General features: G+C 54.7%; 1 protein-coding gene across 1 annotated transcript in view; it reads right to left on the reverse strand.

Annotated features, from left to right (window-relative positions):
* Nucleotides 1-18,040, reverse strand: part of SCN4A (sodium voltage-gated channel alpha subunit 4) — a 42,580-nt gene that overhangs the window by 11,928 nt on the left and 12,612 nt on the right. The window contains exons 10-17 of the mRNA XM_059489135.1: nt 17,512-17,667; nt 17,189-17,312; nt 15,988-16,226; nt 12,952-13,125; nt 11,202-11,558; nt 6,650-7,081; nt 1,393-1,522; nt 548-702 (exon numbers count right to left, since the gene is read on the reverse strand). Coding sequence (XP_059345118.1) covers nt 548-702; nt 1,393-1,522; nt 6,650-7,081; nt 11,202-11,558; nt 12,952-13,125; nt 15,988-16,226; nt 17,189-17,312; nt 17,512-17,667 — 1,767 coding nt within the window. The remainder of the gene's footprint in view (nt 1-547; nt 703-1,392; nt 1,523-6,649; nt 7,082-11,201; nt 11,559-12,951; nt 13,126-15,987; nt 16,227-17,188; nt 17,313-17,511; nt 17,668-18,040) is intronic.

Genomic DNA, 18,040 nt, shown 5'->3' on the forward strand with positions numbered 1-18,040 from the left:
TGGAAAACAATGGTGTGGCCGGCTGAAGGTGATCCCCTTTTGATGGAACAACACCCTCTGCTTGCAGACAGGCCCAAGGGTCAGAGCAGACCCTACAGCTTGGCAGAAGGGGCCCAAAGAGGAGTTTTTAGGGTTTAAAATGTAACACAGGATGGTAATGTAATGATTCTTATAGGCTGCATGTGAATGCTATAGGATTTGTATCTTGTACTGGATTGGTTAGTGAGAATCAGAATATTCAGCACAGAAGAAGGTTTATTGTATTGGAATGGGAACCTCGCTCTCTTACCCTTTTACTCTCTCACCCTCTCATCCTCTCTCCCTCTCTCTTCTCTCAGCCTGCTCTGAGCTGTGTTTGGCAGCTCCCAGCAGGGCCCTGCACCCAGGCCCTTTGCAATAAACCCCAAGTTCCAACACCTGGCTGCAGAGATCTCTCATCTCTGTCCATCCTGACCATCCTACCCCATCAATCCTACAACCCTCCCTGGGCTCCCCCAGGCTGGGAAGCTGCTGCAGAGCCCTGCGGGCAGGGGAAGGTGGCACCTACCAGAGCTCCACTGCTGAGGAGGATCATGAAGACGATGAAGGTCTCGAACCAGTCGTGCTCCACGATGCGGAAGCAGGTTTTCCTGAGGTTCCACCAGATCTTCCCCTTCTCACTGGTGATGTCCACATAGAGGCAGGGGAACCTCTTCACACAGCCTGAGGACACAGGGCTGAGGTCACTCCTGGCTAGGGTGTTCTCACTGTTTCTGCTTTTATTGGCATTTTAAACCCTCCCTGGTGGAAGTTGGACCAGGATCTGTCACAGACATCTTTTATGGAAAATCCTTTCCTTAGGATTTTTCCTCCTGAGAAGCTGGGAGGCCTCAGGAACAAAATGGAAACATTGATTATCTGCTGGTGTGGAATGCAACAGGTGCAGCTGTGATTGGTCTCATGTGGTTGTTTCTAATTAATGGCCAATCACAGTCAGCTGGCTTGGACAGAGAGTCAGAGCCACAAACCTATGTTATCATTCTTTCTTTTTCTATTCTTAGCCAGCCTTCTGATGAAATCCTTTCTTCTATTCTTTTAGTATAGTTTTAATATAATATATATAATAAAATAATAAATCAGCCTTCTGAAACATGGAGTCAGATCCTCATCTCTTCCCTCATTCTCAGACCCCTGTGAACATTGTCACAGGGATCCTGCTGGGTTTAGGTGAGGTGCACAAGGGGAGCTCTATGGGGATCATCTCTGGGGTGTTGCAGGAGGATTTGGGGCTGAGCTCAGAGAGCCTGGGGGTCCCTGTGCTGCAAGAACTGCTTGGCAGAGGCCCCTCCAGCCCCATTTTCCCCTCTCCACACCCATCTCCCATGCCCACAGGGTCTCCAGCCCTGCTCTCACCTTCAGTGAAACACTCCTCAGGCTCATTGCTCTCCTCAGCCTCTTCTGCCACCTCCTCCTCCTCGGGTGCAGGGGGTTTGTAATCCACCGTGCTGCACACGGACGAGGCATTGTCGCTGCTCAGGGGGTTCTGCAGGGGGACAGCAGCTCAGGCCGGGCTCCTGGCCAGCTCCAGCCATGCTCTTCATGCCCCAGAGAGCCTGGCAGGACTCCTGGGTGGTGGGAGCCCCTTGTTTGGTGGATGCTCTGAATCCCCTTCTATGGACACACAGCCCAGAAGCTGTTGAATCATCCAGGGATGCAAACCTTGGAGGATTGTTGATAGCTGAGCTTTGCTTCTCATCCAGGTTCAGAGGAACAGAAGGTGCCCTGATCCCAGCCTTCCTCCCAGCGCACAGCTCCATCTCCCATCAACCTGTGCCACCACCTCAGGCTGATTCTGATTGTCTCACCTCCTCCTCCTCCTCCTCTTTGTCCCCATCCAAGCCTTGCCCTGCCAACCCCCCTTTCGTGCAGAAACCCAAGCAGCCTCTGCTCTCTCCTCCCTCTGGCTCAGCTCGTGCTGCAGGGCCCTCAGCCCGAGGTTCACCCCAGTTCCAAACCTGCATCCCAAATTCCTCTCCCCAGTTCCCAACCTGCATCCCAAATGCCTCTCCCCAGTTCCAAACCTGCATCCCAAATTCCTCTCCCCAGTTCCCAACCTGCATCCCAAATTCCTCTCCCCAGTTCCAAACCTGCATCCCAAATGCCTCCTCCAGTTCCAAACCTGCATCCCAAATGCCTCTCCCCAGCTCCATCCTGCTCCCAGCTCAGCTTGGCTCCTTCCCAGACACCACTCAGCAAGGCCACAGGGGCTGATAACAAGGGACAGCCTTGGCAAGCCCCTGGGACTCTTTTTCCTCTGTTGTTCTTTTTGGCTTTCTGAGAAGATCCTCATGCAACACTTGAGGAAGGAGCAGATCCCCAGCCCTGTCCATCCTGCCTGGGAGCAGCAGGAACCAGAGGGTCCAGGATGGTATTTCCAGCACAGGAAGGTGTTGGCTTACATGGGAAGGAGATAATCCTTCCCTCAGGCTGCTCCTGCTTTTGGTAAATCCATAAAGGAGCTGCTCCATCCTCCAAAAACCAGGGAGGAGCCCCTGGGGTAAACTGAGGCACAGTCAGGGGCCACAGAGGAGATGTGGCTGTGGGGACCTTTGGGGACAGGCAGGAGAGGACACAGCAGCAGGGGTGGCACCAGCTCCCAGCTGGTGGCTCTCAGGGACCACCCTCAGTCTGGGGGCAGGGACAGGAGGGCTGGGGGGATTAGGGAGGCTCAGCACAGAGCAGGCCAGCTGTGACCCCAGAGAAGGACACACAGGAGCCATCTCCCTCCAGGACAGCCTTAGAGAGGGTCAGGGTGGGGACAAACCAGAGCAGCTGCCCTGGAGTTGTGGGGGAAGGTCCAAAAGGGCCTTGGATGGCTCAGGGAGCCCAGGAGATCTGTGGGTGGAGCTCAGGGCTGGTTCCGCTGGGTGGGGACAGGGATAAAACCCACCCCTGGGGAATAGGGACGGGGATAAAACCCATCCCTGGGGAATAGGGACGGGGATAAAACCCATCCCTGGGGAATAGGGACAGGGATAAAACCCACCCCTGGGGAATAGGGGCAGGGATAAAACCCACCCCTGGGGAATAGGGGCAGGGATAAAACCCACCCCTGGGGAATAGGGACAGGGATAAAACCCATCCCTGGGGGCTCCTGAGCCCTGCCACACCTGGAACCAGCAGGTCTGGGGGGGAAATTTCCATCCCACCCCTGGAACCAGCAGGTTTGGGGGGCAATTTCCATCCCACCCCTGGAACCAGCAGGTTTGGGGAGCAGTTTCCATCCCACACCTGGCACAGCATCTCCAGCCTGCCTGGGGCTGTCCCAGTCTCACTCACCTGACCCCACAATCCACAGCCCTGAGAATCACAGAATTGTTCAGGTTGGAAAAGCCTTGTGAGACCATCGAGTCCAGCACTGCTGAGGCCACCACTGTCCCCTGTCCCCAAGTGCCACATCCACAGGGCTTTTAAACCCCTCCAGGGATGGGGACTCCAAACCACCCTGGGCAGCTGTGCCAGAGCTGGTCACCCCTTTCCATGCAGGAATTTTCCCAATATCCAATCCAACCTGCCCTGGCCCAGCCTGAGGCCGTTCCCTCTGCTCCTGTCCCTGTTCCCTGGAGCACAGCCCGGCCCCTGGGCTGTCCCCTCCTGTCGGGAGCTGTGCAGAGCCACAAGGGCACCCTGAGCCTCCTTTGCTCCAGGCTGAGCCCCTTCCCAGCTCCCTCAGCCCCACTGACAGAGCCAGGAGCATCTCAGAACACAATCCCTGCCCAGCAGGGTGGGAGCCCCATGGGAAGAGCCCCTGGAAGAGCCCTGAGCCCTGCACGAATTCTGCAGAGCCACACGGTGGGAGCCAGGGGATGCATTAAAAACAGGCAGGGGGGGAATGATGGGCTGCGATTTACCGTGAAATCACAAATTTGAGAGTCTCAAAGACCGTGTAATTCCAATCTCCTGCCATGGCAGGGACACCTCCCACTGTCCCAGGTGGCTCCAAGCCCCGATGTCCAGGCTGGCAGCTCTTCCCTGCTCTGAGCTGCCAAGAGAAACCAGCTGCGATTGTGGCTGCGATGATCCTGCCCCTGCCATTTCCCCGAAAATGAGCTTTTCCTTGCACAGCAGCTGCTGTGGAAATGGGGAGGATTTGCCGGGGTGGTTGCAGCTGCTGGGGTGGGAGCGGAGCGGGCGCAGGCGGGGCTCTGGCTCCATCTGCAGCTGAGCCCGGCTGTGAACGCACCCGGCACCGGCCCCGGGACAGCGCAGGGATCCCTCCCTTCAGCGCCCGAGTGCTGAATTAAATCATTGTCATTTCACCTGGTGAACACGGGCTGGGAGAGCTGGGGGGGCTCACCTGGAGATGGGGAGTGGCTGGAACAGCTCAGAGCCCCTGCGGGGCCCAAAGGGGCTCCAGGAGAGCTGGAGAGGGACTGGGGACAAGGGATGGAGGGACAGGACACAGGGAATGGCTCCCACTGCCAGAGGGCAGGGATGGATGGGAGATTGGGAATTGTGAATTGTTCCCTGTGAGGGTGGACAGGCCCTGGCACAGGGTGCCCAGAGCAGCTGGGGCTGCCCCTGGATCCCTGGCAGTGTCCAAGGCCAGGCTGGATATTGGGGCTTGAAGTGACCTGGGACAGGGGAAGGTGTGGCACAAACATGTTTTATGAAAAATCCTTTCCTTAGGGTTTTTTCTCCTGAGAACATGAGAGGCCTCAGGAATAAAATGTAAACATTGGTTATCTGCTGCTGTGGAATGCAACAGGTGCATTTGTGATTGGTCTCATGTGGTTGTTTCTAATTAATGGCCAATCACAGTCATCTGGCTCAGACTCTCTGTCCCAGCCACAAACCTTTGTTAGCATTCCTTCTTATTCTATTCTTAGCCAGCCTTCTGATGAAATCCTTTCTTCTATCCTCGTAGTATAGTTTTAATATAATATATATCATAAAATAAATCAAGCCTTCAGATCCTCGTCTCTTCCCTCATCCTCAGACCCCCATGAACACTGTCACAAAGCTGTCCCTGCCAAGGCAGGGAATTGGAATTACACGGTCTTTGAGACTCTCACCAACACAAACAATCTGTGATTTCATGATAAATTGCAGCCCATCATTCCCCCTGCCTGGGCAGGGCCCCTGTTTTTAATGCATCCCCTTGGCTCCCACCTGAGTCAACTTTGGCTGAATTTAGGCACCAAACCAAATAGCCCCAATGGGCTGAACTGTTATTTACCGGTTGAGAGGTGCCCTTTGCCTTTGCTGAGCCCAGAGTTTTCCCACGCAGTGTTTGGAGTGGGTGCTCTCTGTGAGCACACCCTAAAGCCCAGAGCTGTGCCAGGACAGGTCCCATGGCTGGACCCCAAGGTTTTCCTAGCTGCTGGGAAGCACTTTGGGGTGACAGGGAGCTGAGGTCCATGGGGACCCTGTGTGTCCCCTCCCATCATGGCCAGGCTGGCATTGGCATCACCTCTGCAGTGTGCCCAGTGTGCTGGGCACTGCTGCTGTGGGACTGGGGTTGGGTAGGAAAAATATGGGGGGAAATGCCAACTCTCAGCCCTCCTGGTGGCAACTCTGAGGGAGCTGAGAGCAGCAACTCCCCTGGCCCATTCCCTTGACCAAGGTGCTCCATGCAAGTTTGTCCCCTCTGTAGGGCTTGGCAGTGAAAGGGGCCAGCCTCACTTTTCTCCTGCCCCCCTCTGCACCCCAAATGCTGAAATCTCCCTGTTGCCCCATATAACACTAATTAATCATGGTTGTCCCCTCTCCTTGCCCCATTTTGTGCCAGGCTGGGTCCCTGTCACCGTGCTGAGCTGTGAGGAGCCTGCAGAGGGGAGGGAGGTGAGAGGCTCTGCAGTTTTGGGAGTGCTGCTTCATTTTTCCAGCCTTTCCTGTGCAGTCCCACCCAGGTGCCTCCTGGGCCTGGCAGGGCTGGTTGGGATGGAGCTTTCCAGAGTTCCCTCAGCTCCTGGAACACCTTTGCCATCCAGTCACGATAAATCCCTGCTCGGAGGTGTCCTATTGCCCAACAAAGCCCCTTCCCAGGCTGATGCACCTGATCCTGTTCCCCTCAGCACCTCCAGCTGCCCCCTGTGTCTCCAGGACTTTGGTGTGAGCAGTAATTTCCCACCACACCCACACCCTTTCGTGTCCACTCGGGTCTTCCCAAGTTTCTTGTCCCCCTGTGGACCCCATCAGTGCCCTGGAGACCAGGCTCAGCTGTCTCAGCTTTGGAACCCCCACCCCTCGCTTCATGTTCACCCCTGCTAAGCTCCTCCATCTGGTCTGGGCCCCTCCAGGATGAGGCATTAGCAGTGGATCCAATGATAGTGCCATCAGCAGATTTCCTGGCATCGGGTTCCTCCGGGACATCTTTAACCCCAAACAGGGTGCTCTGACCCTTGCACTGCCCTGTGCTGCCCCTGTGGGGCCCTCTGGCATCAGCAATGACCCCACAGCCTGACCCAAACCAACCAAAACCCTGCTTGGACCCTCCTCTCTCCTCCAGCTGGGAAATGCCAGCTTGGAAAACACCAAATGTGGCCCATGCCGTGCCCTGTGGGAAAGCTGAAAGCGACCCAAACCAACATCACTCTTTGGGCAGCACAGCAAGAACGGGCCAGCCCCAGTTTTGGGTGAAACCCTTCCCTCCCACCCCCTCGCTGACCTTGCTGGTGTCCTCGGTGTCAGACTGGGTGCTGGTCTCCTCGTAGAGGTCGGACTCCTCAGAGGCGATGGGGACCTGCACCGTCAGGCTGGGGTTGTTGATGAAGTTCATGTGCTCCAGCTCGTCCATGAAGATGTGCTCCTTGCCCGTGATGCCGTCCAGGTACCCCGACTTGGGCTCCAGGGCCGTGTCCAGGTGGTTGAGTGCGGGGTTGTCCCTCTTGCTGGGCTCCTGCTCCTCCTCGGGTGCCACCTTCTTGCCCTTGCAGAGGCGGCGCAGCAGTACCAGCAGCGCGGCCTTGCCCAGGGCGATGCCGCGCGTGATGCGGCCGATGGCGATCTGCAGGTTGTTCATCTCCCCGTCATCGTCCGATGCTGCCAGGCTGTCGGCGCTGAAGGAGCTCAGCAGCAGAGCCAGGAACAGGTTTAGCACCTGGGGGGACAAAGCAAACATCAGCCCTGAGCTCCAGTGGATGCCGAGCCTCAGGGTTTCCCTCTGCAGCTGCAGGGATCTGTGGCATTCACATTTTCTGGAAAAATCCCTTCGCCCAGTGAAAGGGTGTTCACAGGGGTTCTTGGATGAGGGAAGAGACAAGGATGTGACTCCATGTTTCAGAAGGCTTGATTTATTATTTTATGATATATATTATATTAAAACTGTACTAAAAGAATAGAAGAAAGGATTTCATCAGAAGGCTGGCTAAGAATAGAAAAGAATGATAACAAAGGCTTGTGGCTCGGATTCTCTGTCCGAGCCAGCTGACTGTGATTGGCCATTAATTACAAACATCCAAGATGGGCCAATCACAGATGCACCTGTTGCATTCCACAGCAGCAGATAACCATTGTTTACATTTTGTTCCTGAGGCCTCCCAGCTTCTCAGGAGGAAAAATCCTAAGGAAAGGATTTTTCATAAAAGGTGTCTGTGACAGCCCAGGATTTTTCTCTGGGGAAGCTGAGAAGCCTCAGAGAAAAATGAAAACAATAATTATCTGATTTGCTTCTCCTGTATTTTCGTCCTTTGGGATGTGTTTGGAGATTGTTTACCCACAGGTGATTGTTCCATTGGATTCTGCTGTGAGTTGTTTTCACTCTTTGGCCAACCAGGGCCAAGCTGTGTCAGGACTCTGGAGAGAGTCACAAGTTTTCATTATTATTTTTTAGCCTTCCCTAAGTTTCCTTTCTGTATTCTATAGTATAGTATAGTATAGTATAGTATAGTATGGTATAGTATAGTATGGTATGGTATAGTATAGTATAGTATAGTATAGCATTCTTTAATATAATACAGTATCTTAAAAAAATAAATTAGCCTTCTGAGAACATGGAGTCAGACTCATCATTCCTTCTTTCCTTTGTCTGGGGGTGACCCAAATACAATAGGGATCGCTGGTGGCTTCAGCCCCTTCACTGAGCACCTCGTGGGCTCTGCCCTGCCCTCACCAGCTCTGGGGGCTGCAGAGGTGCCAGTCCCAGTTCCTGGAGGGCATGGACATGCTCCTCCTCAAACCCCCGGGCTCTGATGCCTTCCACCTCACCCTGGGCTCCCGCGGTCCTTCTGATCCTGCTGCAAGTGATGCCAGCCATGGTTTCAGCTCCCCTCAAGCTGTCCTGTGGATCTGTGAGTGTGTCCCTTCCTTTGGTCCCTTGGAGCTCCAGGAATCCCATGGGGGGCTGCTCAAGCCTCTGCTGCTTCTCCCCATCACCCCCAAGGATGCAACTCAGCTCTTGTGGCTGCCCCTGGATCCCTGGAAGGGTCCAAAGCCAGGCTGGATGGGGCTTAGAGCAGCCTGGGGTGGCGGAAGGTGTCCTGGCCAAGTCACAGGGTGGGGCTGAGTGCTCTTCAATGTCCCTTCCAACCCAAACCAGTCTGGGATTCCATGGTGCTGTGATTATGTCCCTTCTCTTCCCCAGAATGAAACCTCCTGCTTGTCCTCTCAGCTGCAGCTCTTCCTCTCCTCTTCCCTGGCTTTGGCAGCCCAGATTCCAAGCAAGCCCCAGTAATTCTCAGCAAGGATGGATGATGGACTGTCCTGAGGGTCTCCCACACCCTGGGGCCATGGAGGAGCCTGGATTGGCTGTGACCCCATCCCTGCTCTGCTCCATCAAAGCTGTGTTTCACACCAGCACAAGCCAGGAAATGCTCAGTGTAAATCCAGGCATGGGCTCGTGTGCTTCCCCTTCTACTTCACCATCCCAAAACGTGCCTGGAGCCCACCACAGCCTCTCCTGGCACAGCTGGGGCTGCTGCCTGCCAGGAGCAGGAGCGGAGGGGTGGGATGGGCACCCCGAGGGGCAGAGCAGGGACGGAGCCAGCCCACAGCTGTCGGTGTTTGTGCCGCGGTGCCAGCAGGCATCTGAGACGGGAATTAGCTGCTATCCAAGGACACTGCTGCTTTCACATGGCTCATGCCATGTGCCTTAAAGCACGTCTTTAAATAAATCCCCGCGGGCCCAGCAGGCAATTACCCCATTAAGCACCAGTTACAGTTAATGGGCGCCGCTGGCTTTGTAGGACAGGACTCTGTTACCTTGTCACCCGACTGACTTCCTCCCTTTTCCCTGAATAACCCCAAAGGAAATGCTCAAAGTGTCATTAAGAGCAAAGGACAGGTCACCTTCTTCCTGCGTGAGAAACACACACCTCCCTGCACGGGGAGCCTTGGGAGCCTCTGGGACAGACTCCAGGGCTCGGAAATACCTGAGGCATGGCCAGGAGAGCCTGGCAGAGAGGAGGAGGAGGGCACAGAGGGCCCTGGCCGTGTTTGTGCTCCATATTTCTCTGCTGGGCTGTAAATGGAGCCCTGCAGGAGCTGCAGAGCTGCCCCGAGGGCTGGGGTGCACCTTTGGGAGGGGACAATGGCACCTCTGGGATGGGGACACCTGCAGCTCTAGGATGGGACAATGGCACCTCTGGGATGGGACAGTGGCACCTCTGGGAGTGAGACACCTGCACCTCTGGGATGGAGACACTGGCATCTTTGGGATGGAGACAATGGCACTTCAGGGACGGGACACCCACACCTTTGGGATGGGGACATTGGCACCTCTGAGATGGGGACAGTGGCACCTCAGGGAGGGGGACAATGGCACCTCTAGGATGGGAACAGTGGCAGCTCTGGGAGAGGACAATAGCACCTCTGGGAGGGGACAATGGCACCTCTGGGAGGGGACAATGGCACCTCAGGGAGGGCTGTCACTGACCCCACCAGCTGCAATTGTCCTGCCCCTGTTTCTTCCCCACAGCGGTGCCCTGAAGAGGTGGGCAGACTGTGCTGCCCCAAAAATGACCTCCAGAAGAGGGAAACCTCCCAGAGCCCCTTTTGGGAGGGCTCTGCAGGAACTCCCAGCTGGGATTCCCAGTCCAGACTCCTGCACTCCCTGCAGATGGCTCTGGACAGGCTCCTGCTCCTTACAGGGGCCCTTGTGGGTGGTTTTCAGGCTTACCATCCCCTGGACAGGTGGCATCACCAGCCTCTGCTGGCTGTGGGAGATGGGCACGGGGCTGCTCCCCTCTCTGCCCAGCACCTCCCTGGGGCTCTCCCTTCAAAGCCCCAAATCCCAGGGAAGCCAAGAGGCACCCAAATCCCAACTTTCTGCCCTCAAAGTGGGACGCTCCAAGCTGACCCCAGCCGGGGGCTGCTGTGGGCTTCTCCTCAGGCTCCTTTCAGAGCCTCCCTGGGGACAGGGGTCAGCGGCTCCCGGGGGCAGATAGTTTTTCAAAGCAAATTCCAAAGGGATTACACAACCGCGGCAAGTAATAGGAGCGAGTCGGCGCTTCCCTCCCCTGCCCTGCTCCTCAAGAAGGGAGAGCAGTGCCCACGCAGGCTGCAAAACAAGCTCCAGAGCTGCCAGCGACGGGGTTACCAAGTTTAGAAAGGATTTCACGCTCGCCTGGAACTCGCAAACCTGCGGCTCAGGCAGCACAGGCAGCCGGGGGGAGTGGGGAGGGGGGGGTGTAGGGTGGGGGTGAGGGGAGAACAGGGTCCCACAGACTCAGAGAAGGAGGTTGGCATTCACCTGGAGCACGGTGAGGGCTGGGGAGGTTGGGGATCTGCAGGAACCTTGTGGGGGGGTATGCTCCAAAAGCACCTGGAGCAGAGGGTGGGATGGATGGATGGATGGATGGATGGATGGATGGATGGATGGATGGATGGATGGATGGATGGATGGATGGATGGATGGAGCTCTGCCTCCATCCCTCATCAGGAGAGTGGGAAATGGGGCAGGAAAGCAGGAAAAGCCAAGTGGAGGACACAGGGCAGCTTGAAGCTGAGCTCTTTTATCCCAGAGTGGCTCCTGCCTCTGCCTAAAGCCCATTTGTGTTTTCTGTGCCTCAGTTTCCCCCCAGTTCCCAGTCTGGTTTCAGCTGGGGGTTCCTCAGGAACATTTCCTTCCCCTGTCTCACACAGAGCTGACACAGCCCACCCGCAGGGCCTGGGCAGGGAGGAGAATCCCTGTGCTCCAACCAGACCCTGCCACGGTCACAGCCCTGAGCTGCACAGAGGCGTCCCCAGCCCAGCACCCTCCGTGTCCCCAGCCCCAGGCTCACCACGAGGTTGCCGATGACCATGACCATCATGAAGACGATGAGGCACATGGTCTGGCCGGCCACCTCCATGCAGTCCCACATGGTCTCGATCCACTCCCCGCAGAGGATGCGGAAGACGATGAGGAAGGAGTGGAAGAAGTCGTTCATGTGCCAGCGGGGCAGGGTGCAGTCCACAGAGATCTTGCACACGCACTCGATGTAGCTCTTGCCGAAAAGCTGCATCCCCACCACGGCGAAGATGAAGACGATGATGGCCAGGACCAGCGTGAGGTTGCCCAGGGCGCCCACGGAGTTGCCGATGATCTTGATGAGCATGTTGAGAGTGGGCCAGGACTTGGCCAGCTTGAAAACCCTCAGCTGTGGGGGGCAGAGAGATTCTGCTTAGCCAATACCAGCTATGAACGAACCCACAGCCGAATCCTCTTACTTACACGAGGGCTTCAACCCCTTCTACCACTCATAGCCACCTGATGACTCCTAGCCAACCTAACAAACATGGCCCTTCCCCCAACAACAAAGTTCATAGCAGAACTAACCATTGTAATCGCACTTTTCAACTGATCTGCCTTCACAATTATCCTTCCAGGGGCTGCAATCTTACTTACTGCCTCATACATACTAATAACAACACAATGAGGTACCCTCCCATCCCAGATCACAGCACTCCAAAACTCCTCCACACAAGAACATCTCCTCATAGCCCTGCACATAATTCCCATGATATTTCTAATCCTTAAACCCGAACTAATCTCTGGCATTTCCATATGCAAGTATAGTTTCAACCAAAACATTAGACCGTGACTCTAAAACAGAGAACTCCTAACTCTTGTATCTGAGTATAAAACCTCAGACCTCTCACTTTCAAAGGATAACAGTAATCCAATGGTCGTAGGAGCCACTTATCTTGGTGCAAATCCAAGGCTGTGCCACTGCCATTGCACCCTCCTGGGGCTGTTTGACCAAGGCAGGAGGGGTTGAACCCACACTGTCGGAACTCAGGACACCCCTCTGGCTGTCCTGGATTGCCCAAATCCCTGCCAGAGGGCTCAGAGACCTTGGCACAGAGCCCAAGACACCTGTGACTTTGATTATGACCCATGGAAAAAAATTACCAACCTTACATGAGGATCTGCAAGCCACAGAAGTCTCAAGTAGAATAATCATTACTTTGTCATGGGGTGAAAAATAGATTTTTTGGGGTTTTTAGAATGGGGGCTTAGAGTCCCAAGATGGAGAAATTTGGGAGTACCCTGTCCTTTTTCCTTCTTCTTCTTGGCCTCCATCTTCTGCTGTGATGGTGGCACTTTTGGATTGTTTAGAGTAGAAGTTCACTGTCTAACACAGGTGATAGGTATTGGGAAGTAATTGTAAATATTGTACACATAGTTTTCAGAATAAAAAGATAACACCAGAGTGTCTCTGTCTGACCTGCTGAATGGACCTCGGCAGGCCAGAGAAATAATTTTATAGATAAGAAACAATAAACAACCTTGAGAACAAGAACAGAAGAGTTCTGACTCCTTTGACTGCTGGGCTGGGAAAACAGACTTTCTAACACATCTTGGGGTCACTCTGACCAGCAGAAGCCCTGAGACCACACCTGCTCTGACTCCAACTTCCCTGAATATTTAATTCAGTCTTGTCTTTAACAGGGGCCAAGCTGGGCCCTCCCAAGCTGAGCCCCCACCATGAAGGAGGCTGGAGAAGCCACACCTGTCCCTGTCACCTCCCAGGTGTCCCCAGCACGTACCAGGCGGAAGGAGCGCAGCACAGAGAGCCCCTGCACGTTGGCCAGGCCCAGCTCCACCAGGCTCAGGGTGACAATGAAGCTGTCAAAGATGTTCCAGCCCTGCTGGAAATACTCGTAGGGATCCAGAGCAATGAGCTTCAGGACCATCTCTGCCGTGAAGATGCCTGTGAAAACCTGTGGGAAGCAGCACCCTTGACCACTTGTTCATACACCAGGGCTGAGCTGTGGAGTGGCGTGGGCAGCATCCCTCTTTTTTGGGGTATTCCCAAAGCATTTCACCCTGTTAGGGCCAGTCCCAGTTGGGAACAAGCTCCCCAGGTGCTGCCCAGTGGGGTGGTAAAGCCAGACTGGGAATACTGGTGACTGATTCCTCTGGAGGGACACTAAGGTGAGTGTTGGCAGCTGAAAATTAAAAATAAAATTTCCTTGGCAAGGAGACACCTTTGGAATGACTGGGAAATCACAGATCCCAGCACTGGGAGCTGGGCTGCTGCTGGGATGCCCCTGTCCCTCCCTGAGCCCTGGGAGAGCTGAGCTGGGTTTTACACATTGTTCCTTTCCTGGGACCACAGCAGCACCCGCAGCATTGTGTCACTGCAGAGAGGGCTCAGCCAGGTGACAGTTACCATCCCTGCTGCCATTCCATGGCACAGCACATGCAGAGGCTGGTGACAGATGGTGTTGGGACAGATCTGTCCCTCACAGAGCAGGGAGGAGCAGCAGGGAGGCTCCTGCATCCTGAGGGATGTCCCCATGTGTCCCCAGCATGGCCACAAACATCTCCTGTTCTGTTCCAGTGATTGTCCCCACGTGTCCCCAGCATGGCCACAAACATCCCCTCTCCTGCTCCATTGTTCCAGGGGATTGTCCCCATGTGTCCCCATCATGCCAGCCCACAAACATCCCCTGTCCTGCTCCAGTGTCCCAGGGGATTGTTCCCACACATCCTTTACATGGCCACAAACATCCTCTTGTCCTGCTCCAGTATCCCAGGGGATTGTTCCCACACATCCTTTACATGGCCACAAACATCCTCTTGTCCTGCTCCAGTGTCCCAGGGGATTGTTCCCACACATCCTTTACATGGCCACAAACATCCTCTTGTCCTGCTCCAGTGTCCCAGGTGATTGTCCCCATCATGCCACCCCACAAACATCCCCTGAACTACTCCAGTGTCCCAGGGGATTGTTCCCACATATCCTTTACATGGCCACAAACATCCCCTGAACTACTCCAGTGTCCCAGGGGATTGTTCCCACATATCCTTTACATGGCCACAAACATCCCCTGTCCTGCTCCAGTATCCCAGGGGATTGTCCCCATGTGTCTCCATCATGCCAGCCCACAAGCATCCTCTGTCTGTCCTGCCGGTCCCAGCTGGCCCTACCCTGTCCTGCACACCCTGGGGTGGCACAGGCAGCTCCCCCCGGGCACGGGAGGGGATTTGGGGCAGCCCAGGGCTCTCAGGGGTGTCTCCTCCTCCTGCTGCTCCATCCCCGCCCGGCCCTTCCCCTGCAGATCATCCCCGGATCCGCTCCTGGCTCGGAGGAAGCCCCGGAGCCGCCCGAGCCCGGCCGTGCCTTGAGCCCCGGCCCATTAATCCCCTTGTGTTTCCTGAGTGAAACCGGAGCCGGTGCCGCCCGCCGGACAGACAGCGGCGTCCGTCATTCCGGGGCTGCGCTCCGGGTGCTGGGGCAGCCCGGGGGATGGGAGCGCTCCCATCCTCAGAGCATTTCCACCCCTGCCAGGGGCTCCGGCCTTGTCCCACCACCGATCCATCCAGCTCAGAGACATTTGTCATAGACATATTCTATAAAAAATCCTTTTGCCAGCATCTTTTCTCCTGAGAAACTGGGAAGCTTCAGCTTCAACTTCAGCTTCTTCATGTTTTACTACTTTAGGATGTGACATAGTGAATTGTTTACCCAGTATGTGAAATTGTTTTTACTTGATGACCAATGACAGCCAGCTGTGTCAAGGCTGTGAGCAGTCACAAGATTTTATTATTCATTCTTTCTTTGCTAACCTTCTGATAAAATCCTTTCTTCTATTCTTTCAGTATAGTTTTAGTATATAATTTTCTTTTAATATAATATATAGCATAAAACAATAAATCAGCTTTCTAAAACATAAAGTCAAGATTCTTATCTCTTCCCTTGTCCTGAGATGTGATGGTGTTCACAGGGGTCCCAGGGTGAGGGAAGAGAGGAGGATCTGACTCCGTGTTTCAAAAGGCTGATTTATTATTTTATGATATATATTATATTAAAACTATACTAAAAGAATAGAAGAAATTATTTCACCACAAGGCTAGCTAAGAATAGAAAAAGAAAGAATGATAACAAAGGCTCTAAGACTCTCTGTCCGAGCCAGCTGACTGTGATTGGCCATTAATTAGAAACAACCACATGAGACCAATCATAGATGCACCTGTTGCATTCCACAGCAGCAGATAATCAATGTTTACATTTTGTTCCTGAGGCCTCCCAGCTTCTCAGGAGAAAAACTCCTAAGGAAAGGATTTTTCATAAAACATGTCTGTGACACTGAGACACTTACAAACACAAACACATTTAGTGACCTCAAATGAAGAACCACCACAGACATTTGCCACCAGCTCCAAGCAGGAGCAGCCACTAAATGCACCTATAAAATCAGGACAGCTGAGATTTGCAGTGATTCCACTGGACAAACCCTTGATTATTATTAATTTTAATGCTGCATTGTTGCTTCCTGCTCAGCAGGGATCTGTTTGTTCCCACAGTCTGGAACACCCTCTGCTCTGCCCCGTGGCCACCCAACCTTTCTGTGGGGACACTGTGGTGTCACCCAGGGCTGTGGTGCACAGGGTGGCTCAGGATGCAGCAGGAGGGGAGCAGGAATGGTGGATCCCAATCCCATCAGAGCCCTTGGTCCATCCCAGAGCCCAGCCCTGCTCAGGGATGCTGTGAGCAGAGCCCTGGGATGTCTCACACAGCAGTAGGGGAGGATCTGCCCTTTGGGAGGGGGTTTGAAGGAGGGAATGGAACTCCCTACCAGGTTCCCCACGCTCAGCACATTCTCGAACTCCTCCGTCATGGGGTAGTGCTCCATGGCCATGAAGAGAGTGTTGAGCACGATGCAGATGGTGATGCCCAGGTCCACGAAGGGGTCCATCACCACCAGCTTGACAAACTCCTTCAGCTTCACCCAGGGAAGGCAGCAGTTCCAGACCAGGAATGTGTGGGCGAATTTGTACCACCAGGGTGGGCATTTCTGGTGAGCTTCTTCCAGCTCTGTGGGTGGGAAAAGAAAAGTGTGGAATTATCTTGTCCTCACCTGGGTGGGCAAGTGCTGACATCTAGGAGAAGTTCTCCTCACTCCCACCTGGGCATCCCTGGCAGTGCTGTCCAAACCCTCCTGGAGCTCTGGGACCATTCCCTGGGGAGCCTGGGCAGTGCCAGCACCTCTGGGGGAAGAACCTTTCCCAATATCCATCCCAAATTCCCTTGGCATGGCTCGTTCCCTTATTCCCAGGGAGCAGAGATCAGACCTGCCCCTTGAGGTCTGACCTCAGGCTCCTCTTCTGCAGCTGAACAAAGCAAGTGACCTCAGCCACTCCTCATGTGGCTCCTCCACATCCTTCATCATCTTCTTAGCCCTCCTCTGGATACTTTTAAAAAGCTTTAGATCCTTTTTGTGTTGTGGCACCCCAAAAAATACAGGGGCTAAAAGGAGGAGCTTTCCCATGCCCGGGCATGGAGATGATGCAGACCCTCCAAACTGGAGAGGGATGGAAAGGCAGATCAGACAGGGAATTGTGGATCCAATCCTGCTCCCAGCCCCTGGGCAGGATTTGAGGTGTCCCTGGCACCCTGAGATTGCCAGGACACCCAAGGGGACTGCTCTAGGCTGACCAGGGCGTTTTCTGCCTGTTCTTGGGGGACAGGGCACATGAACTGCTGAGTTCATGGTGCTTTTTGCTGAAGCTGACACTGCAGCTCCTGGGGAGCTGCTCAGCAGTTCCCAGTTGGCTCTGGAAACTCCTCTGACCAGCTGCAATCTCTTTAATTTTGTGAGATTTTGGATTATTGCCTCCAGGCATCATCCCAGTGAGCTGGGATGAAAAGTCTGGCTTGCGCATCACTGATCCCAGGGCTGGAGCCATCCCTTGTGTGGGGCTGGGAATTTGGGACAGCCACTGTCACCAACCCAGGCCCTCCAGCACTGAGCAGGACCCTAACCCAGCAGGACATACCTTCCACAGCGTTGGAGATGACACTGATGGCACTTCCCACCCTCTTCTCCAGCCCTGGCCCATCCTGGTTGCCCACAGTGAGGTGATTGAGGTCTGGCTTCTCCAGCTCATGGGTGGAGTTGAACTGGGAGGAGAGGAGGGAGGGATGCAGAGTTATTCCATGCTCTGAGAGACAGAGCAGCAGAAAACAGGGAATGGTCTGGAGAGACCTCTGAGTGCAAGGTGGGCACCCCAAAAAGGCTTGTGGGACCCAACCCACGGTGGGGTGGGCACTCAGGGAGGGGGGCACCCTCGGGGATGGCAGGGGCAGGGCTGGCACCTACATCAACCACAGTGTCGGCTCTCTGCAGGGTGATCTTGGGCACCACCTGCCCGTTGCAGTCCTTGGCCTTGTCCTGGTCACTGTTGAGGTCTGAGTCCTGTCCCTTCCCGGCCACGCTGCTGGGCAGGGAATTGCTGCTGGATGAGCGTTCCTGCAACTGCACAACTCTGTCACCCCTGTGCCCGCAGCCATGGGGACATCCCACCGTGGCTGGGGGCTCCGGGGGCTGGGAACATTCCTTCCCTCCCTGGAAGCGGTGGATGGAGGAGGCTTGGAGCAGCCTGGGCTACTGGGAGGTGTCCCATGGCAGGGGGGGCTGGATGAGCTTCCATGTCCCTCCCAACCCAAGCTGTCCTGGATTTCCAAGCCTTTTCCTTTTCCTTTTCCTTTTCCTTTTCCTTTTCCTTTTCCTTTTCCTTTTCCTTTTCCTTTTCCTTTTCCTTTTCCTTTTCCTTTTCCTTTTCCTTTTCCTTTTCCTTTTCCTTTTCCTTTTCCTTTTCCTTTTCCTTTTCCTCCTCTTCTTCCTCCTC

Source organism: Ammospiza nelsoni, chromosome 26 (genome assembly GCF_027579445.1).
Source record: "Ammospiza nelsoni isolate bAmmNel1 chromosome 26, bAmmNel1.pri, whole genome shotgun sequence".
Lineage (NCBI taxonomy): Eukaryota > Metazoa > Chordata > Aves > Passeriformes > Passerellidae > Ammospiza > Ammospiza nelsoni.